The sequence below is a fragment of the Bolinopsis microptera genome, chromosome 2 (assembly GCF_026151205.1).
Source record: "Bolinopsis microptera isolate Bmic1 chromosome 2, MBARI_Bmic_1.0, whole genome shotgun sequence".
Lineage (NCBI taxonomy): Eukaryota > Metazoa > Ctenophora > Tentaculata > Lobata > Bolinopsidae > Bolinopsis > Bolinopsis microptera.
In genome coordinates, this window is record NC_087073.1 from 16,984,852 (window position 1) to 17,007,896 (window position 23,045).

Genomic DNA, 23,045 nt, shown 5'->3' on the forward strand with positions numbered 1-23,045 from the left:
CGTCATCAAAATTTTCAACAATTTTTATCGAGTCAGTGAATACAATTACCAAGGATAAGAACAGATAAAAGTAGAACTGCAGTGCACTTTATTACGGACATTGTGCCTGTGGGCCAATCAAACACCTCCATATCATTTGAAAATTAAGCACCAGTTTCTTAGACATTGAAATAAAAAGGTGTAAACGCGGGTATCAGCAGTCAATCTGAAAAAGCAAACAAATTAAATGAAATGAAATTAAATACGAAACACAAAAGCAGTTAACATAAATATTAATCATATTGTAATTAATTCTAATGTAATATGTTGATGTAAATTTAAATTTACAATGAAACCACAAAAATGTCATGCTGTAATCGTTAAGATTTAAAAAGTTAAACATTAAAATATAGCTATAGTCCGTGTATGGACTACTCATGATAATCGCAGAGCTCCACATTATATTATATCCTCGTCTTGTGAGAATAAGGGATTAACATTGTCAATATTAGAGCAGCTGATTCACTGAACCAGGGCCCTTATCACCTGGGTAAGTATTATTTATACTATCTCGTCGTGCTCCTATATACTTATATAGCTATCAGAAGTTTCATTTATTGGTTTGGATCTATTTCCCGGTGATCTTTACGGTAACTGTAACCAAGTTTATTACTTGTTCTTGATTGTTCTGCTGCGCATTTTAACCTCACTGCATATCTTAAGTCAGAGTGTCCAATTCTGGTCCCAAGATCTGGACAAGGCACTCAAACTTGGGTCACAGCCTCGTCCTTATCAGATAAGATTGCTAAAATCTCCCCAGCTGACGGTCTGTGTTGAACATGTGTTTGCCAACAGATTTGAGCAAGATTTCTCAGCTTACCATACAGTGGGTTTGCGTTAGTTGCAAAGCTGGGCCTGGTACTGTACGTTTCATGGTTCGAAAACATTTCGTGGAGGAATTCGTGCTTCTTAATTTTGGGATTGGTCGATTTTATTTTCTGAAACTCATCCACCCATACATTTGACTTTTTATGAAGGGCGAGCCAGACAATAAGTCCAAACTGATAAATATCTATTTTACACGGAAAGTTAGCACGTGCAGTAATGTTCTGTTTCTGTACGTCACTGTAACTCACACCATCCCTCAGTTGAACAAACCATTCAGGGGGGAGGAAGGAGGGGGTGCTACCCTTCAGTGTGAACACTTCTCCAGGACTCAAAGCCACTGCAAACCCAAAGTCTCCCAGAATAAAGGATGTTTTCAGACGCGCCTTCACGAATATGTTGTCTGGCTTTATGTCACAGTGTATGATGATCTTGTGTTGGTTTCCTCTTCTGTTTTTCTGGAATTGTTGTTGTCATGAATTTGCGATACAAATTGATTAATAACGAGTGAGCTTCACTTTTAGTTTTATTTTTTAGATTAAAATTTTCTGCATCTGCTGTGGAAACACGCAAATCCACAAATTTTAATAAAAACTTCTCCCATGTTTTTTATAGAATTTAAATTTATAGCAGTCAATAAATTGGAATAAAGATCAACCTTGTGAAGGAAGTCCAGTGCTTTAGCAAGATCACGACAAATCTGCAGGACAGTGGCAGGAGATAGGCATTCTTTGTGAGACATGAACTTGGAGAGCGACAATTCGTTGCAGTGGTTCATCATAATGTACCTGACATTATGATGCTTAATATTGACCATAATATAAGGTATTGTAACCGTAGCAATACTACCATTTATGATAACTTTGTGGGTCTCAGGATGCACATTTTGGGATAGATCAAGTCCTAAGTTCCATTATTAGATATAATATTTGGGCAAAAATATATAAGTGTGTAAGACTTTATGATATTCAATTTGTAGAACCTGCAGCGAGGAGGAGTAATGAGTTGGTCCTCTGTTTTTTCCCAGATAGCATCTCTCAATCACGCCCACCAAATTCTTGCAACTCTCCGACTTGGAGATGAGTAACTGAGGAACTGCACTAAATCTCGGTTACTGGAATCACTGCTAGGTCTACATGATATTGTGCAATCTTTAGTCTGAATGATTTGAGGATGATTAATGTTACAATAAACTAGAAAATAGATTACCACACGTGGGGATAAACACGCCATGTAGAATTAAAAATTGCTAAAATCACTAAAAATTGCTGTTTTCGTCATTTTCTGTCAACTTTAGAGTGCCGTTGTGATTACATTTCTTCTTGAAATACTTTGAAACTTCGCATGCTTATCAAGCTATATATAAAACAATTACATGCAAAAATTTACGGCGATTCAATATTGGATGCGCACGCAACGTCCGCTCAAAGTTTGCACGTGCGAAAGGTGACAATTTTGCTCATTCGTGATTTCCAACAAATTCTGCTTTGCCACGACAGTTTAATGTCATTATAAATGAATTTAATGCCAACTTGAATGAGTATTAAGTGGCATATTCAGTCAGTGATCGACCGATATGCTTACCTAAACACAAGGAAATGTTTTTAAAGGAAAAATTTCGAAATTGTTGAAACTTCCTCCTTATTAATGAAGATATCAGTTTATATTTCGACTTTATAAAGTACCCTGACTTTATAATCAAAAAGAGATGATATTTGACCAAAACCCATAATCATGGGTAGAGTGGACCGCTGCCAGTGTCTCTCTTTCCCAAACAAAAGGAAATGATATTAATTTGATTGACCGTTCTCAAATGCAAAATGATACCGAGAATGAAATCGGTCGCTCGCTTTTCCCATTCATTTACAATTGTACCTAATAGATTAAGAAGAACTACCCAAAGGCAGCTGTACTCGGCAATGAAGATTCAATAAACTTCAGCTTGTTCAATAAGTAATAACTACCACCCTTGTCCCTTACCCCGAAATACTAGGTATCGACCCGAACGCAACCCAAATTCAAAGAGATTTTTACAGCATCTGATTGATGTAATCAATCGAAACTTATTTATACAATTCGTAAGCCGTGAATGAATGGGAAAAGCGAGCGACCGATTTCATTCTCGGTATCATTTTGCATTTGAGAACGGTCAATCAAATTAATATCATTTCCTTTTGTTTGGGAAAGAGAGACACTGGCAGCGGTCCACTCTACCCATGATTATGGGTTTTGGTCAAATATAGCTATCAGAAGTTTCATTTATTGGTTTGGATCTATTTCCCGGTGATCTTTACGGTAACTGTAACCAAGTTTATTACTTGTTTTTGATTGTTCTGCTGCGCATTTTAACCTCACTGCATATCTTAAGTCAGAGTGTCCAATTCTGGTCCCAAGATCTGGACAAGGCACTCAAACTTGGGTCACAGCCTCGTCCGTATCAGATAAGATTGCTAAAATCTCCCCAGCTGACGGTCTGTGTTGAACATGTGTTTGCCAACAGATTTGAGCAAGATTTCTCAGCTTACCATACAGTGGGTTTGCGTTAGTTGCAAAGCTGGGCCTGGTACTGTACGTTTCATGGTTCGAAAACATTTCGTGGAGGAATTCGTGCTTCTTAATTTTGGGATTGGTCGATTTTATTTTCTGAAACTCATCCACCCATACATCTGACTTTTTATGAAGGGCGAGCCAGACAATAAGTCCAAACTGATAAATATCTATTTTACACGGAAAGTTAGCACGTGCAGTAATGTTCTGTTTCTGTACGTCACTGTAACTCACACCATCCCTCAGTTGAACAAACCATTCAGGGGGGAGGAAGGAGGGGGTGCTACCCTTCAGTGTGAACACTTCTCCAGGACTCAAAGCCACTGCAAACCCAAAGTCTCCCAGAATAAAGGATGTTTTCAGACGCGCCTTCACGAATATGTTGTCTGGCTTTATGTCACAGTGTATGATGATCTTGTGTTGGTTTCCTCTTCTGTTCTTCTGGAATTGTTGTTGTCATGAATTTGCGATACAAATTGATTAATAACGAGTGAGCTTCACTTTTAGTTTTATTTGTTAGATTAAAATTTTCTGCATCTGCTGTGGAAACACGCAAATCCACAAATTTTAATAAAAACTTCTTCCATGTTTTTTATAGAATTTAAATTTATAGCAGTCAATAAATTGGAATAAAGATCAACCTTGTGAAGGAAGTCCAGTGCTTTAGCAAGATCACGACAAATCTGCAGGACAGTGGCAGGAGATAGGCATTCTTTGTGAGACATGAACTTGGAGAGCGACAATTCGTTGCAGTGGTTCATCATAATGTACCTGACATTATGATGCTTAATATTGACCATAATATAAGGTATTGTAACCGTAGCAATACTACCATTTATGATAACTTTGTGGGTCTCAGGATGCACATTTTGGGATAGATCAAGTCCTAAGTTCCATTATTAGATATAATATTTGGGCAAAAATATATAAGTGTGTAAGACTTTATGATATTCAATTTGTAGAACCTGCAGCGAGGAGGAGTAATGAGTTGGTCCTCTGTTTTTCCCAGATAGCATCTCTCAATCACGCCCACCAAATTCTTGCAAATCTCCGACTTGGAGATGAGTAACTGGAGGAACTGCACTAAGTCTCGGTTACTGGAATCACTGGCTGGTCCGTACACTGATATTATGTTGCAATCTTTAGCTCTGAGATGGAGATATGAGGATGGAGTTATGTTACACTAAACTAGTAAACCAGACTAGACTTAACCAGACAACTCGGAGACCTGGGAATTTAAAGCGATCGTCATGTCAGCGATCAAATATTGAAACATTTTATGGAAAAAAATAACATATTTATGATTCCCAAGAACATACTGTGATTTGTTGAAGATGGAGTTGATGACTTTAAGCTCCATCCCATGTTGCTCACACTGGGATTCTGAGAAGATTTTTAGAACCACATGCTGAGATCTGACGAACTTACCTCCATAAAACCCATTCATGACTCCAAACCTCGCTTTCAGGATTATCTGATGAAAAATGGGGAAATGGTATAAGCTTTTGTCATGATCAGAATGGGAAAGTTTGCTTGCAATGCACATCCACAGCTAAACTAACTAGAGTCTTTTAAAATACCTCTCTGTCGGAGAGTAGATTAGCAGTTTTCTCCGACTTAATTGCAAATCCTGCTAAACCTAGAGCCTCTATTTTGTTCCATTCGATATAGGAGTTCATTTTTCCGAGGTTGCCACTTTTCTTCACTGAAGCAAAAAAATCATCATAAACTATAATTATGATAAAATTATGATAAAATTAAAAATGAAAAGTGGCGTATGGAAGATCGTGGAATTTTTATTTAAAGGTTGCAGGACTTCATTTTCACCAGTTTCATTGTCAACGCATTGTTACTTGCAAAATTATCTCAAGCCACGCAAACCATATGACCGGGCATTTCTGGCTGAGATCGAACCAGAAATTTTAGTAAATGATTGACTGGGTAAAAAATAAAAACTTACAATTTCGTCCATACTTTACAGCACAATAGCGTCCGAGTCCGACAGCAATAATTAAAAAGACGATCACTGCTGATCCTGCTAAAGGTTTGATAAACCTGAAGTTCAGACCAATTTCAACTTGACAGTTCTTTTCCAGATCCCCGTAAAATTCGTTCAGAGCTGAAAAAATATTTTTGTACGGTCAATCGAGTATGTTGCAGTACGATCAGAAATTCAGTTGATTGAAATATGCTATAGTTGATTTGGTAAACAAAGCAACAGCCCAACTTATAACTATATGAGTTGACCAGCCTCGCAGCCTTTGTTCTACCCTATTTCAGCTATCAGAACAACAATGAAAGATTACATTTTCTAGTCAGACTTGTGAAACGATCGGACAAATCCAAGATTGTTCCTCATTGGCACGTGCCCGAATTTAATTCTTCCGATTGATTTCTTGCAAGTGCTGCGTTAGCATTTCAATTATGAAGCATTACGTCAAAGCCTGGAGGGGTTGTTCAAAACATATAAGTGATACGATCGAAAAGCAGGAGCTTTCAAAATACTTGTGTAAATCTTCTTCAGCTTACATCAAAGAGACTCGACATAACATTGCAGCTTTAACATCGAGACTACATTTTCTTCACTTTTTATTGTTCGTGTTCTCAAGTAGTGCCCAGAGCTGTTGCGTAAATGCAAATTCAGTGCAGCGGATTCTCTATCGACTATTGGTACAGAATAAAATTCAAAAAGCATAAATTGTACTTTGTTTTTTTCGTTGCAGTTTATAATGCTACCACAGCCGCCGTTGATTGTGACAGACCTTGTTTAAACGGACATTGTTATTATATCTTATTGGACTTCATTTGGACAGACATTATTTGGACGAATGGACGCTGGAGGTGTTAATAATGTCCGTTTAAACAAAGTCTTTCCATTCAATGTAATTTTCAATGGTTGGCAAGATATAGGTAATAATTTTGGTGTGTTTAAAAGCTTGCTGTATAGTGGACGAAAAGACACGAAACCGAATTTGGGTGATTCGCAAATTTTAGGTTCACCGATATGCATCTGATAGGTGCGATAGGCGACCGATATAAAACGGAAAACCTAAAATCCGGCTGTATTGGTCAGTGGAGGGAGCTGGATCAAAATTTCCTCATCCTTGTTTTGTAATATAAAAAAGTAAGAAGCAGTTTGACAAGAAATTTAGGCTAAGGGTTTATACTTGACGTTACTTCGCGTAGAGCGACTCTGTCTTGCTACTTAAGGCATAAGTTGGTTTATAAAGAAGCGAGCGTAATACTTCCTTGTGTTTCAATTGTAATATTGATTCAGTTGGGGAAGGGTATTTGCACTCATTAAAAAAAACGTGCATTAAAATATCTGGTTTTACAGTACCAATCTAAGAATTTAATTCTTATCTGCGAGCCTATCGGTAAACCGGATTTTCTGTATAACTTTTTTAAACGATATCTCAATGACGGAAATACCTGCGCAGTTTCTACGTCTTGACACTATGTCACCATGTCTATGATAGCAGTTGCAGGATGCTAGACGCTGTATGTAAGGCCTCACTGCATCACACTGAGCTTCTCCGCATGACTTTTTATCTTTATAATCTTGGTAGCATGATGATAGTATCTCGTTTGTTGTGGAATTCATGTAGTGCTTTCCACCGTCACACTCTGCGAGGTCATTATTTTGCTTTATAACTTAACAAACGGAAATACTATTAGTATTACTGCAATCACGAACAAATAACGCACAAATTGCAGTAATAATATTCCATATAAATAATTTACTGAGTACTATACTAATAAACTAATAAGCTAATATTAGATAGGCGCTTTGAGATCGGAGTAAAGTAAAGTATAACAATTGAATCGTTAGTTTTCTTTGTTTCGATTGTAGATAGTAATAGTATATTAAATAGCTGAAATATTCCAGTTCATAATTGAAATTCATTGTAAGGGTATAAGCGACAGAAATACAATTTCTACGTCAGAACATTAAAATGAGTTAGATCATGACTATGACAATATGATGATTGATGAAGTTATGTTTTACCATTTTGGAAGCAGTTCCTTGCAAATTTTTGGGTTTTCTGGCAAGTCTCCCTCGTTTTAGGGTTTTCACATTTGCATGGCAAAATATTTGCCAAGTTTTGTAAGCTTCCAGTTTCTGGATCCTGCAAAACAAAACTCGTGAGCGAAGGATTAGTTTTAAAAGCTTTCTTTATGGCATACATCCAATCTAAATGTTACTTTTCATGAAGGAATCAATGGAGCTTGCAAATGTAAAGATATCCAAGAAAAAATATTATAATATTATAAAGGGTTTAACCCGGCATGTCCTAAGTTATAATTTTTGTCCCAGATGCTAGTCTTTTCGGCTTTCGCTCATCCATACCCTAAAGCATACTCTGGACAAACACATCCAAGCTATATGACCCTGATTTTGACGTAAATCTGTCTTTTAAAACCATCGCCAAAAACCTATTCTTATTAAGTTATAACATCCACTCAGAGATTCAGTGATACAGATTGAGAAAGTTAAGGCACAATTTTACCACATGAGCCCTTGTCGCTGCTGTGTAGCAACCGAGAGAGCAACGCAAGTTTCCATTTTCTGAGCAATTCTTGTAAGAATGGGCAGCTTTACCTCCCGGAGCGTACACTTCTAGTCTTGTTGTGTCACAAACTGGAAGAAAACTCTTTGAAATTAATATTGATAAATATTCGCTAGAGTAAAGCACCATGTATCATGTCAATAAATAGTGGCGTGGTGTAAGTTTTGTGCATTCACTGCGATCAAAATTAAAGTTAGAATAAAATGGCTCACAGCATCTTCCGTTTCCAGGACAACTGAGGCAGTTTCTAGATGCGTCCTCACTGTAGGTCCTTGTCTTGCAATGATTACAAGATTTGCTTGTAGTATCATAGTGTTCACCAGCAACACAGTCAGATATTTCCTCTGAAACATAGTCAAGTGAACCTTCTGGCTGCGCTTGGCATTTAATAATGTAGAATGTAATTTAACACCAAAGCTTTCGTCAGTATTTTGTATGATAAAAATCAGATTTCTGCTTGGCTTTTAATATTGTATTTGTGATTGTAAACTTTGACTTGATCAATATGTCGCATGTTCACTGTTCGGATTTGTAAAACGATTCACTCGTTAATATGCAATTCTACAGGGATGTTATTGACGGCAGCATGGCTACTTCTCCTTCCTCTCTCAGCAGCGTCACTCAGCTGCCACAACAAGAAATGTAAAGGAACCACAAACTACACTAACATCCTGATACCCTGTGACAACTCAGTTAACAAATGTAGCTACAACAAGACTGGATACCCAGTTTGTGTTCCCAATTCCGAAGGAACCGGTGTGAACTGTAAGGGCAGATTCAAGTGTAGATATGATCAGGACTCTGGGGAAGCGTACTGTTCGAGCAGTTCGGCCTCCTGGCAGTGTTACGATCAGAAGTGTAACGGGACGAGTCAGTTTCAGGAGATGAGTCTGAAGTGTGACAACAAGGACAACTACTGCTCCCACAACGGCACAGGGTTCCCAGCCTGCCGAGCTACCAAGTGGGGCGGCAATGGAGTGAGCTGTAATGGCGAGGATTGTAGTGTTGAGGAGGGTACTGGTGAGGGCTACTGTGTCTCCGCTTCTAAAACTCTGTATTATATCTGGGGAGGTGTAGTTGGAGGGGCAGCCCTTATGTCAGCTTTACTTTACTTGATCATCAAGTGTGTTAGGAGAGCAGAGCATCAACACGAGGGGACAGGTACAGAGACTGAGAGACTTGTCCCGGACAAGACTGATTACAGACGGAGATTTAGTGGGAGTGAACGACCAAGAGGAAAGTGGGAGGTTCGTGCCGGGGAAGCATCGGAAACAGACCATATTTATGCTAATGTTTAGTGGATATAAAATCTTACAATATAAGGGCCTGAATAATTTTGAATAAGTGAACTTGTAAAATTGCTTTGATAAGAAATAAAACGTTAAAAATTGGGTTTTATATAGCTAATAGAAAGCCCGTGGTCACAGGGAGGAAAGTAATAGTATTCTGTGGTAGTGAGTTTTTATTGCATCAAAAAAAATCCGTCACAACCGAAGATATGGCCGATTAAAATGTAGCTCGCACTGAACACAACGTAATTACCACAAAACCGATCAGAATGTCGCTCGCAAATCGTGCGCTTTTGAACACCGTTACCATGGTTACTATGCAGCTTCCTATTTCTCATCCAATTTGCACGTAGGCTTTTGTACAACAATTACCATGGTTGCTATGCAACTTCCATTTCTCATAAAATTTTCACGTGGACAGAACATAATTCTTTGAATTATAATAATGATAAATTATAATAACATAATTCTTTGAATTATAATAATGATATAGCATAACAATCGTTGAATTTAACTTTGATCAACATCCAAAAACAAAAGAACCTTTTTTAAAAGAACAAACAAACCTTGTCGAGTAACTATGATGAAAGTGGCAACGAGGTGAGCTAATATCCAATAGTTCATCTTAACGATTCCAGAAAAACGGTGACATCAAGTTAATACACTTTCATGTAGCGTAACTCGAATATCTGATATCAAACATAACATGTTAATACTGTGGAATGATGAGTTTATCAACTTGAAAGATGTACTCTAACTTTAAGGCTCTTACAATCTTACAATCACAGGTGCCCATAAAGTAAATACCTGTAAAATTGTGACCCTCCAGCTGCACATATAATCACTGATTATAATTAGTAATTGTCGGAGCTGTTATATTAGTGTTCACTGTTTAGCACTGACTCATGTGATTATTACGAAGGCAGGTGCAAATCAAGCTTGGTAAAGGATCTACCGTCCGCGACTGTAGCAACTTGTCATTACATCCCTTTATCAAGTTATCAAAAGGGATTTGCTTTGGCAGGGTGCTGTGGATAGAGTTCACCTCAGTGGAACTGATCGATCCCAAAATCCAAACTATAGAAGAGTCCAATATCCAATATGAGAACCTGAATATATTCTATTGCTATTGACTACCCTCACACTACGGACCTTACTTCTTTCCTCAGTCACACTCTGTTCATTTCTTCTTCCCGTATGGGTATTGGGTTCACATATAATAGTCCTCGAATGTATTGCACGTAAAAAAAATGTGCGATTGATTGAAGCATTAGTTACTTAGTTAGAATCTTTGAACTTTATGCTTTTGATAACTGTCACTGATATTGCCCCCCCCCCCCCCCCCCCCCCCCACCCTCCAGAGGGCAGCCTGTAGTCTGTAAACGGTATAATCACACCGAATTTAATACTGAAGCATAACCTTGCTATGCCACACTTGTAATGCAGTTGCAGTCCCCACCACAGTTCGGGAAAACGAACCCCTAAAAGGTGCTGAACTCCACGAACTAGACAATAAGTAACCGTACTGGTTATGACATGACATATTTTAATACTTTCCACACTACTATATAACAAATAATTTGAGGAAACGATGTAACAGAGTCGATATATTTTAATGTTGCCATGGGGTGGCAAGTCCCCAATCCCCATACATCGTGGTCCGGTAGTTTCATTGCGTCCTAATATATGTGATTCTGGGATTTCGATTGGACAATGCTGCATTGCTGGGAGCTGGTTGACTAATATCTGTTCATAATACGTGTCATTCGTCAGAAACAACAATCACCAACAAGAATGGGATGCAGTCGGGCTTCGTAGATCACGGTACAACAAAACATCGAATCATCCAACATGAGCAGAATGTATCTGGAAACAAAGACTTACTGTACCAGTATAAATGCTCGTATTGTATTTCACGTTACAAAATACAAAGGACCAGGTTGATTAATAATCTAGGCTAATTAACGTGTCAGAACCAGATTATTGCGCTGCAGCAGTGGGCGACAAAGGGGCTCACTGATCACTCACCGGGGCGCGGCAGGTGGTCACTAGCAAAACAAGGGTGCAACAAAATAATAAGCATGCGTGAATATACGACCTGTAAACTGTAAGTAAAGGTTTACTGCACATGATAGCATCTCACACTATTCAAGATCGTAACTCATGAGAACATTTTCTGTTGAACGGAAAATGAACTACCAGCTATCAAGATGAAGAAGCGTCTCATGAATGAGAGGACTCTACGATCGTGGACGAATCTGAAAATTACATCTCATAGAAGATTCTACAAAAGAAGGATAAAGAGGGGGGGGGGATGCCAATTTGTAATAACAATATGTGGTATGTATATATGGTATATGCTGATTGCTGAAGTAGTCTAAATCAGAACTATGTCCCTTAGTTATTGTGTCCTGTAGTTTTGCCCATATGAATAACCACAAGGATACGGTAAAGAAAGTCACTTAGGGCGCCAAGACAGGCACTAAGGGAGCCAAGTCGGGTTTCTTTATCTATTGTAAACAGTCTGCACTATGCAATGGTGACTGTATAAAAGGAGGTGCATACTTCAAGTCTACAAAAAGTACTCCGCTAGTTTAAAGTCGGTTAGTTTTTCAAATAATTATATTATTATTATATCGGGTCTCAATAAGAGGTCTCGACTGCATAGGTATCAAACCTTGGCAAATGGCAATTATCGGTAATTTTCCTCTGGCCCGGAGTCAGCTGACCCTAGGGACCATAAACCGATAAAGGCGTAGAGAATGTGTGTATCTACAAAAGTGGTTGTTTTTACAAGAGGCAGGGCTTGCAGTGCAAGGGAACAAAAACAGGAGAAACAATCACAAAGTGTATATTATATAACTTATTATTATTATTATTATATTATTATAACTTTTATTTAGCAAACATTGTACTATTTCAATGCGACAAGTTAGACACACCTCTCGATTTTATAGCCTTACATAAATTATGCGGGTTTTAACACGACAAAAATGATTCTCAAAAGTGTAGAATTTAGGACGACCGACTGTGAGGTAAAGTTCTGATGATAATTGCAAATTGTAATTTTATAATATGTATACAGAGTACAGACTAGCGGACTTACCATCCATAATTATGTAATATTGATTTGGGGGATAGGTAAACAAATTTAAAGCTAGGCAAAGCTTAAGCTATTAATTGGTATAAATAAAAAGTGTATAAGTAAGTAATCAGGATCCAGGACCGGGGTCCGGGAAGCTCAATAAACGTAATTTATTCCTTATCACTTAAATGGTTGGAGAAACATAAAGCCGACAGAATTAAGACCGGAGTTAAACTTGTACCTTAATCCCAAATCGATGTTATTATGTAGTCACGTTTGACTGTTCAACTAAACGGCTATAAGATTATTTCCAGCCTCCGTTGAGTTAAGATTAAGATCTACATTATATTTATAGGTGCAGTTTAGATAAACATTATTTTGTTCGGAAGCGAATAGGTCTGAGATATGATTCTCAAAGTAATATTATGTTATGTACCCAACAGAGATACCTGGATGTATAATTAGATTCTAGAAAATTCAGGACATGGTACGAAGGATAGGAAAAAAATTAAAAACCAATCGGATTAATTGATGATTTAGTCTCTCAATTAAGAGTTAAAGTTCAGCAACTGATATTCGACACGGGTCACTGAACTGTCGGGTGAGCAGCTTTTGGTTGTGGTTCCCAATTACCTTTTATAAAATAAGCAGAATTTTGGTAGAAAAACAAAAGATAGAGCATAAATGCAATGGTTCGTTTCAGCAAGGTTATAAGAAACTGAGCAGGAGTAGTAGAAACTGAGCAGGAGTATTAGAAACTGAGCAGGAATATTAGTTAGTTAGCAGTAAGTGAGGCTATTATAGAAACTGAGCAGGAGTATTAGAAACTGAGCAGGAATATTAGAAACTGAGCAGGAGTATTAGAAACTGAACAGGAATATTAGAAACTGAGCAGGAATATTAGAAACTGAGCAGGAATATTAGAAACTGAGCAGGAATATTAGAAACTGAGCAGGAATATTAGAAACTGAGCAGGAATATTAGTAAGTTACTACTAATTCATAATTAGGAGTATTAGTTAGTTAGCAATAAGTCATAATTAGGGGTGGTGGAGATAGTGTGTGTACTTATATTCTACTACTATATAGCATATAGGTATTCTATTATATAGAATGTAGTCTCAAGAGAAGCTAAGTCTGTGAGCAAAATTCAATACGAGTTTTGTCTGTTTTCTGGGAAAGCTTTCAATTCCTCGGGAACAAACAAAAAACCGTAAAATACTGGACGAGAGTTGTACAATACTGAAACATTCGACAACCATGCGCTTGTTGTGTTGTTATATTGTTATGTTGTGTGTTGTTGTGTTGTTGTGTGGTGAGACCCATGTATTACACAATGACTACACAAGTATTAGCACTGCTGGAATAAGGTTCAAACAACTTTCGAATCGTTACCATTCTACGGGAACAATGGATCAAAGATTTCTAATGTGCTGAGTATGCTGTACTTTATGAGTTTACAGTATAAACGATTCTTTGTACAGAGGTGGTGGGGTGCAGGGGGCCGGGGAGTCAATTTAACATTTTGTCTTTGGGATAAATGAAAATAAAATCGATTTCGCCTAGATACAAATTTTCATTGTCCTTCTTGAATTGGAAAAGGGCTGGCGAAGAAATACGTTAGAAATGAGCCTGCAGGAGGTTCGGTTTTTCAAATCATCAAGATTATGAGCTACAATTTCAAACCAGGCTAGCAGGCTACTAAATATTGACACCAAAAACCACATCATCGAGTTTAAGTGCGTAGTTGTTCCATCGGAATCCTGACACTATTTCTCTTTTTGAACGGTGAGTAGATAATCTCAGTTTGGCCGTATAATTACACATATTAATTAGTAGAGGAGATGAACAGAGATGAGGATCTCGTATTATGAATTTAACCGCTACCACTGTTGAGTACCTGAGTAATGGTTGGTTCAGTAGTTGGGTAGTTTAAATGATTTTATAAATAGTTCGATCCACGACAAGGCACGCTAGTATATGGTATAGCTGAGACTAAGAGAGTTAACTGATGATTTAGATACATGATTTCGGATAATGATGAATCACTCTACACTCGACTTTCACGTGATTTATTTAAACACGTTCTGTAAATAGCCCTGAGGGGTTATTCAAAGCTATAATCCTCCACTGATCTTACCGCAAACCTAACCCTAACCCGATCCATAACTGAAGTGTTTGCTTAAACCCTAACCCCAACGAGAAATTAGACACAATTTCTTATATGTAGTTATATTGTAATGGCACGTGATCAAAACAGTTTTTCGCCGATAATTCACCAGGGGAGCATCTTATCATGTGGGGTGATTCGGAATCAGCGTTCACCAATCTCGAGAACGGCCGTTCGAGGGTGAGATAGAACTTGAAATAAAATATTTGAACAGAAGTGATGAACATCCATGTGTTGATTGTCTAAATGTGCTTGACAAGGAATTACACCTGGTATCACTATAATCACCAAATACAAGGGGTATTATCTGCTCCAAAAGTACTAAAGTAAAAAAGATGCTCTGTCATGTATTACAGAAGTCACATTTCACAATATATATACACGACCAGTTCTTTAGAAAACAGGCACGATTTCGAGTGCAAGCCTGATAGAGGCTGTAATTGTGAGGGTTCTAATTGTGATTCTGGTTCTGTAATTACTGGTGTGGGGGTGGATGATACAGAGGATAATGGAGATGCAGTGCACCCAGAGTGCAAGGGGGCACTAGGGAACTTGATTGCGATCTTTCGTGACGGTGCGGTTTGCCAATTTGCCGTGTCAAATTGGCAAAAAACTGTAACTTCTTCCGACACAAAGTGTTCATTGTCCAATAAGAATCCTGTCATGCTGCTACCATATCAGCATATCGTGTTACTCTCGTGGTTGCCACATGACAGCTTACCTAACTGCTATTGGACAGCGCACTTTTGTCACGTGACGATTTAGTTATTGATACTTATTGAGTAGAGTATTTAATAAATCACATTTATCAAATACAATACTCCGTAAATATCGATGTCGAAGAAGACGCTTGCGTTCTAAAAGGAGTAAAATATAATATTATGTTAGACCCGACCCATGCTGTTCTCTCAAACTACATATATGTAAGGATATGAATTGTGAGCTGAGAATCTAATTTTGTACTTACTTGTACTTGAAAAGGTCTCCTCCTAGTCGTTGGAGTGGCCTGCACCACATAGTAACTCCTTTCTCCGGTGTATTAGACCTAATTTTGTTTAAGCATGAAATCCAGTCCTTCTCGCTGGCTAATATTGGTCACGTTATTTATCAAGTGACTGTACCTCGTGACTGCATCAATCGGTTACCACCTGCCTGACAAATTGGTGCCGTACCATAATATCATTAATTATCCATCCCTCTTCATTTTTGAATAACTCATTTTTAACCCTAAATTAATGATAAATAAATAACATGATCAGAAATTGCGGAGGATAAAGAAGGAGACGGCGGAGATAAACACGAGTTTGCACTCAGTTGCAGTATGTCACTCCATCAATGTTGTCCACTCGGTGACTGGTCTCCTGATTGCAATCTTCGTTTATGTTCTGTGAAAAATTACAATATTTTGTAAATGTAATGTGAATCACGTAAAGACATTTTTTAATTTAAGGGAAAATGTTGATTCATTTCTTGACAATTTGTCATAAAGCTTGTTTTGGAGAGGCTAGTAGGGAGTCAGGGACACCGGCTCCTGTCTGGGAGCGGAGATTCGGAGAGAAGTAAGAGTTCTGGTAGAAAGGTTGGCAGAATGACAGTGGTACACTCCTTCCATACGAGAATGGAGCTGTAAATCCGTATGCAGGTGATACCTTATTCATTGGAGGTGTTTGGGCGAACTGCCATCCATCACTATCCGCAGAATGATCATGTGCTCCAGCTGAGCTCGAGTGGGCACTTTTATCGGTACTTACACTGCAGTCTGCTCTACGGCCTCAAGGACAGACATGAACCTGTAGTAAACCTGCATTCGCATCAAATGTTTATTACATAATAAAGTTATATAAACGATAATAATATATCAAATAATATCATTAAACAACAAACCTCCGGGCATATTTGTGGGGTGGCGGTGTTCTTCCTGTCTGACTCAGCGGGCAGGAGGTAACCTGAGACACCTCACAATGTGGGAGTGTCGAACTCGAATGAGAACAGCTGAGATATTAGCAGGTTCATCTAGATAAGGAGACCTTATAAACAGTAATCTTAATATGATATATCGGTCGGTTTAATATATGTTGGTATTCATTAATATTGCTTAGCAACGCTGTCCGATTCCCCTAAAACCTACCATTTCTCCCGTACCCTCTTACAATTCGTTCACAGTTATCATGCTTCTGTTTTTTGGTATCGTAACTCTGCTGTTCACACCGTATGATGGAGCCACAGGGAGTTTAAATAAGATAAAAGCACTGAAGTTTTCTAGTAACAGCTACATCCGGTACAGTCCTGACATGAGTCCTCTCACCAACATCTTCTCGATCTGTGGGTGGGTAAAGGACATCGGGTCATCATCATACCGGACAATCCTTATGTATTATAATAGTATTGCTGAGCTGATAATATTTACCGATGGAAGTCACATAGCTCTCTTTGGATCATATCAACACCTACAGAGCAAGTTCTCTGTAGCGAAAGGCCATTGGCATCATGTCTGTAGTACGTGGAGTCTAGAGTCTAGGTCTCACAGTTATTACGTGAATGGAGTGCTGTTAGGGTCACGACAAACAACAGCAGGAAGGACACTGAAAACGGGTGGAGAGCTCACTCTAGGAATGTACGGTAGTAGTTATCCTTTTGATGGAGAGATGATGTATCTCAATGTGTACGCTAAAGAGCTGTCCTCTAGCGAAATAGCGAGTATAGTGGAGAAGGGAATGTGTAATGTAGAGACAGATAAGCACGAGTCTTCTCGGGTCATCAAATGGGAGGAACTGGTAAAGCTAAGAAGGACCGGAACTATCACTGACGTATACATAGACGAGTGCCTTGTCCAACTTGGATCATCATTTGATCAAAAGGTAGCAAAGCTGGAAGGAGCAGAGAGGAAACTGAACGAAACAGCTGATGAGTTGACGGAGACACGACAAAAGTTGAATGCGACTATTGTTGAGCTGACAGAGACCCGAGAACAACTGAATTCGACACTTGATGGCTTGACGGAGACCCGACAAGAATTGAATGCGACCCTGGACGAGCTCAAGGGGTTACTGGCCAAACAAAACAATACTTGGGACTGGAATATCTTCCTATCAGAACAATTCCTGAACGAGACCTTCACAACGGAACACGCTCAACTGCTTCGCTCAAGCTGGGAAGATGCGGCAGGTAAAAATACGGTGTAAAAGTTTTTTTTGAATGGCGAAAATAACAGCTTTTATCGTTTATAAATCGTTTACTCGGTATGACTATTAGTTCCAAATTTTTGGTTATAAATTCAACAACATTCTGCTTACAGTTACATAACATTTACAAATCTCAAATCTCAATTATTTCAGAGAGACTCGTTGGATTCACTCTCACAGATAAGCTGATCAAACTATTGGATTTCTTCGACCCCGTTGAAAACAGGCCGTGGTCAATGTTGTACTCTGAAAACTATCTCAACCAAGTTTTTACCCGGGAGATGGCAAGGAGATTGACAAACATTTGGGATGGGATAAGTGGTCATTAGAAATCTTTATATTTTATCAAATTCGTTTTACTTTCACTAATTTACTTATAATAGGATATAGAGCAGGCTGAAACCTACCTCACAAAGGGGAAACACTAACAAGAGTCGAACTCTCCGCTAGATATTTAAACACTGATCGGGTCATTACAAATGTATACAATACTAATAGTTTGTAAATTCTTTTATTTCAGAAAAGTTAGTAGGAGTAAAGATGACAGAGGAGGTGATTCAGTTGCTCAAATATGTTACCGATAATTCCAATTGTGGGAATTCATAATTGAGAAGCTTCTGACATTTACAGCACATCTCTTCTGCTACAACGGACATTTGGATTTCGGGGACTAAAACACATTTAAGTCTAATTTAGACAATCTACATTATCAATTATACCCAACTTATCATATAATATATATATACATATCATATAATTATAATTTATGTGAGATAAAAGTGAAACCAATAGGCATAGATGATAGAGGGAATCAAGAGTGGTACGAAAGCAAAATAATATATTGCAAAATCCATTGGCATTAATATCATTATTATCTCATCGCCATTTCTTCTAAGTCTTATCTCTTCTTTGCTGTTTGCATTTCCTTTTTTACTTTTATCATTAATATGGGACCAGGGGCCATGGGCCATGGGAGTGGCCTAAAAAATTTATTGGTGATCTAAAAAATTAGATCGGACAATTTGAAATTACCGGGGATGTTCAGCCTGAATTTTTGTAATCACATTTGTGTCTTTGTAATCACATGCTTGTCGCTTACTTTACAAATACGTGCATGATTTTTGGGAAAAAATGTCTACTGCATGACATTGTCATTATAATATTTTTTGTCGTATTCTTTGTTCTTAAAAATGTTGTATTCACGAATACCAGCTGGCAGTCAGAAATATATTAAAATTAGAAATTGCTGAATGAAATATTAAAGTTTTGCAACTTTTTATGAATACACTGACTTACTTGACTTAAGGCGGTTAGTGTTCTCGTGATCCATTGACAACAGTTCTCCACAGCTTTCTGTCCTCCATCAGTCTAGCTATCTCATCTACTGACTTCAGCCCAGTATCTGCTTTTAGGTTATCTAGTAGTGTTAAGTAAGGTCGCCCCCTGTTAGTATCATGCCCATGACTCGGCCCGGCTTCCGGAGGATCACTTTGTTCAATGTCAGCTCCGGATGTCGGTGAGCATGACCTGCGAGTCTGAGCCTTCGTTGGGTTATCTTGGAGCTGACTTTGGGAAGATCACCGTACAGACTGTGGTTGCAGACATGGTCTCGATATTGATTGATGTTAAGCGCCATTCTTACCATTCGCGTATAGCAACCATCAACCATGCCTCTTCGTCATAGTTCAAGTTTCGGAACCGTATTAACGGGTGATACTCGTAAAATATCTGGTCCAACTCGGCGCGCGTCCTGGTAGGTTGTAAACCTACAAGAACCGTACAACAGCACCGACTCGACTAGTGCTGTAAACACTTTGATCTTGATAGACTTCCTAAGCTTAGAATTCCAAAGTTTTTTTAGTACAACTTACATTCTATGATTATGGGTTTTGGTCAAATTAAATATAGGGATAATTAAGAAAGGGGTTTCTGAATGCATAGGGAGGACCGGGTAATTGCTCCACATTACATATTGTGTGTAGGTAGTGCGCCATCGACAGTGAGCCGCGCGTGCCGACTGTGGGATGGTTTTTTAGCGCTAATTTCGGCCAGCACAATTTTCTTCAAACAAATAGATATTAAGTATTCTTCCCGAACTCTGATTGCAACAAAAATTGGTAAGCTTACTCATAGACTTACAAGAAATGTGTCCGAAAAGTTTAAAGCATATCCAACCATCAAACATTATGTTACAGCTAAAAGCAGTGTATTTTGCCCCATTTTGATCACTATATCAACTCCGATATCCACCAAATTTTTCGGACAGTTGTAAAAGCCCTATTGGAAGATCGTCATCAATTTTTAGAATGATCTCACTCAAGGAACTGAAGATATATCCAAATAATACGACAAAAATCAACGAATTTGGTCAAATTTGGTCAAATTACGCGACTTTTACAGCTAATTTTGCTCCAAAAGCCGCGCACCATCAAATATGGCACCTAGGCAAAACTCATTTATCTTTCCAAAAAGGTATGAAAAATTTGGTATTGTGAAAATTCTCACAGTCTCTAGAAAACAATGGTACAAAAATTTTTAAAATCCGAGCAAGTTTATTTTTATGGTGCACCTCCTACTGTGTGCCTGTGGCTGTTGCACACAAGTGAGTGGCTTTTTTGTTCTTCCATAGCTTTGCAGCCAACAGAAGGAACAGTCTTTCAAATTTTAAGAAGATTCTAAAATGAAGATACATGAAAATGAGGATCGCGACGTGAGCAGTGAGACAACCGAAACGTGCACACCGGCCGCACAATTGCGTAAGTAAATTTTGTAGAAGTGCCTAGTCAAAATTCGAAAATATTTTATTGACAATTTCATTCGTTCCATTTAATTTCACCTAACCATCAAACCATGGGTCTTTTTACTAGATGCATAGCTAGAGATACTGCAATCGCGAGGGCTCTGGTTAGTATAAATGCGCGTGCTATATCCCCTGCAGCTCCATCGGCAGAAAGCACATCTAATTTGATACGTATGAAATATGTCTATAACTTCTGCACTTAATTTGGAGGACTTCGCCGCTTCGACGCGTTGCGCAAACTATCATTCTTACTTCGCATCGAAGTATTAGTAAGTAACCTGACGAGATCGTTGCTTTGTTAATTCGCAGAGCAACCATTATATGTTAACATGTTAACCTGTTAACCTGTTAACCTGTTAACCTGTTAACCTGTTAACCTGTTAACCTGTTAACCTGTTAACCTGTTAACCTGTTAACCTGTTAACCTGTTAACCTGTTAACCTGTTAACCTGTTAACCTGTTAACCTGTTAACCTGTTAACCTGTTAACCTGTTAACCTGTTAACCTGTTAACCTGTTAACCTGTTAACAGGTTAACAGGTTAACAGGTTAACCTGTTAAGGGTTAACCTGTTAACCTGTTAACCTGTTAACCTGTTAACCTGTTAACCTGTTAACCTGTTAACCTGTTAACCTGTTAACCTGTTAACAGGTTAACCTGTTAAGGGTTAACAGGTTAACAGGTTAACCTGTTAAGGGTTAACAGGTTAACAGGCCTTTAAAAAAATTTGGCGGCCAAATTCTGAAAAATGCCAGGCAAATTTTGGAATTTGGCCGCCAAATTTTTTTAAAGGCCTAACTCAAAATTCCAATACAAAACTTAAGGTCAAAATGCGATTCTACGTTGATTCTGAAAATTTCATGTAAAAATATTGAAACCCTATTGAGTTCTATTGTTTTGAGCGAAATCAGTTTCGCAAATATCGCGAACTTGACATACGTTGCATGCCACTTATCGCGCGCGAAGCGCGCGCCGCCGAAGGGATATTGGGATACGAAACATGTATCAATCGCGAACTGAGATATGAACGATTTTGTTCATTTTTTGCGATTATTATTGAACACAGAATCCACAGTTAGGTAGATACTGAGCTGATAATCATAGAGGATGTGTAGTATAGGCTTACCTTCCACATAGAGTTAGTTTCATTCAAAAATATTGATATTTGACCAATTTATGGGCCAAAATCGATCAAATTTGGTGCGTATACCCAAATATGGTCATATGGTTTTTTGGCTCATAACTCGGTCATTTTTTGTCCAATCTTAATGAAAATTCATATACGAGTTCAGGGGACCACTAGCTACAAGTAAAGCACATAAAATCTGGTTTTTGGGCATGTTCAGGCTATTTGGCTAAATTGGGCCTAATTTGGACCAAATATGGGCGTGGCTGGCCCGCGGGCACCGTTTGGCGGTCCGGGTCCGGGACCCCCTCAAAAGTTTGGTCACCGGTCCTAGTTTGTTGGTCAACTGCTATCTCGAAACAAAGTTTCACAAAAAAATCAGGGTAAACCCATATTGACCCCCAATATAGCCCAAGTGGTGTCAAAAACGCAAATTAAATAAGTAATAATTATTTTAGTTTTTTGAGTCTTGATACCATTTTAGGGTTATACGAGTTGATGCTATGGCCTATGTGCTAGTATATTTAACCTGTGGACCGGCCGGCGGCCGTAGGTTATTTATAGACACATAAGCAGCTGCGGCGGAATGAAAAGCTAGGCTGTTATGGTGTAGCGCGGTGCGTTACTGTGCCGCGCCGCGCACTCAATCAGGCTTCTCACTTCTCTCTAGATCGGCGAGATGCGCTACTGTGCCGCGCCTAGCTGAGATAAATTTACATCGTCAATTAAGCTAGGCTGAGGCGGGCTGTGCGCCGCCTAGTGCAGTAATATATGATATTTGTTGCGCGGCACAGTTTAGTTTTTAGTATTGCATCGTACGCGTACTTATTACAGCATAGGTGTTAGTTTTCTAAAATAATAATGTTAATTTCAGTTTGACCAGACCAACTAGATTAATTGGTATATCCGATATCAGTCTTAATTAAATTTGTATAACCATGAACACAATCCCTCACAAAAGCATATACTGAAACTTTACCCCTAACAATAAATTAAACTAACTTCCTTATACGGTCATATCACGTGATCGAGACATCTTTCCGCCAATATCTTGCTAGTAGATCATTTTAACCCTAGCTGTAGCTATGTGATGGGGGTGATTCGGAATCAGCGGCCAAAAAAATTGAGTCCAACTCGGCGCGCGTCCTGGTACAGGTTGACCATTGTTAATGATCTGGCCGCGCCGCGCACTCAATGAGGCTTCTCACAGCGACACTCGCTAGATCGGCGAAATGCGCTACTGTGCCTCGCCGAGCTTTGTATCACGTTGTGACCCCCACGGTCGTTTCACTACGATACAGGGGAGCCGCGCACTTCGTGCGCGGCGGGTCATACAACGTATGACAACTGACAAGCCGAGCTGCGATGAATTGACATCAATTAACCGTCAAGGCTAACTGCTGCTGACTGCTG

The 23,045-nt window shown here is 38.7% G+C and overlaps 2 protein-coding genes across 2 annotated transcripts; one reads left to right on the forward strand and one right to left on the reverse strand.

The window, feature by feature from the left end:
* Positions 1 to 743: 743 nt before the first annotated feature.
* Positions 744 to 9,942, reverse strand: LOC134826848 (uncharacterized). The gene is made up of 13 exons (XM_063839351.1): positions 9,838 to 9,942; positions 8,195 to 8,326; positions 7,923 to 8,053; positions 7,421 to 7,541; positions 6,844 to 7,038; positions 5,372 to 5,530; positions 4,992 to 5,116; positions 4,731 to 4,885; positions 4,377 to 4,559; positions 4,053 to 4,182; positions 3,668 to 3,852; positions 1,523 to 1,652; positions 744 to 1,322 (listed from the first exon to the last, which is right to left on the reverse strand). Exons 1-13 carry the CDS (start codon positions 9,893 to 9,895, stop codon positions 744 to 746), a joined length of 2,283 nt encoding a protein of 760 aa, XP_063695421.1. The 5' UTR covers positions 9,896 to 9,942.
* A 6,665-nt stretch (positions 9,943 to 16,607) lies between these two features.
* LOC134811069 (uncharacterized) lies at positions 16,608 to 19,310 on the forward strand. The gene is made up of 3 exons (XM_063817782.1): positions 16,608 to 17,690; positions 17,861 to 18,028; positions 18,228 to 19,310. Exons 1-3 carry the CDS (start codon positions 16,694 to 16,696, stop codon positions 18,311 to 18,313), a joined length of 1,251 nt encoding a protein of 416 aa, XP_063673852.1. The 5' UTR covers positions 16,608 to 16,693; the 3' UTR covers positions 18,314 to 19,310.
* The last annotated feature ends 3,735 nt before the right edge of the window (positions 19,311 to 23,045 follow it).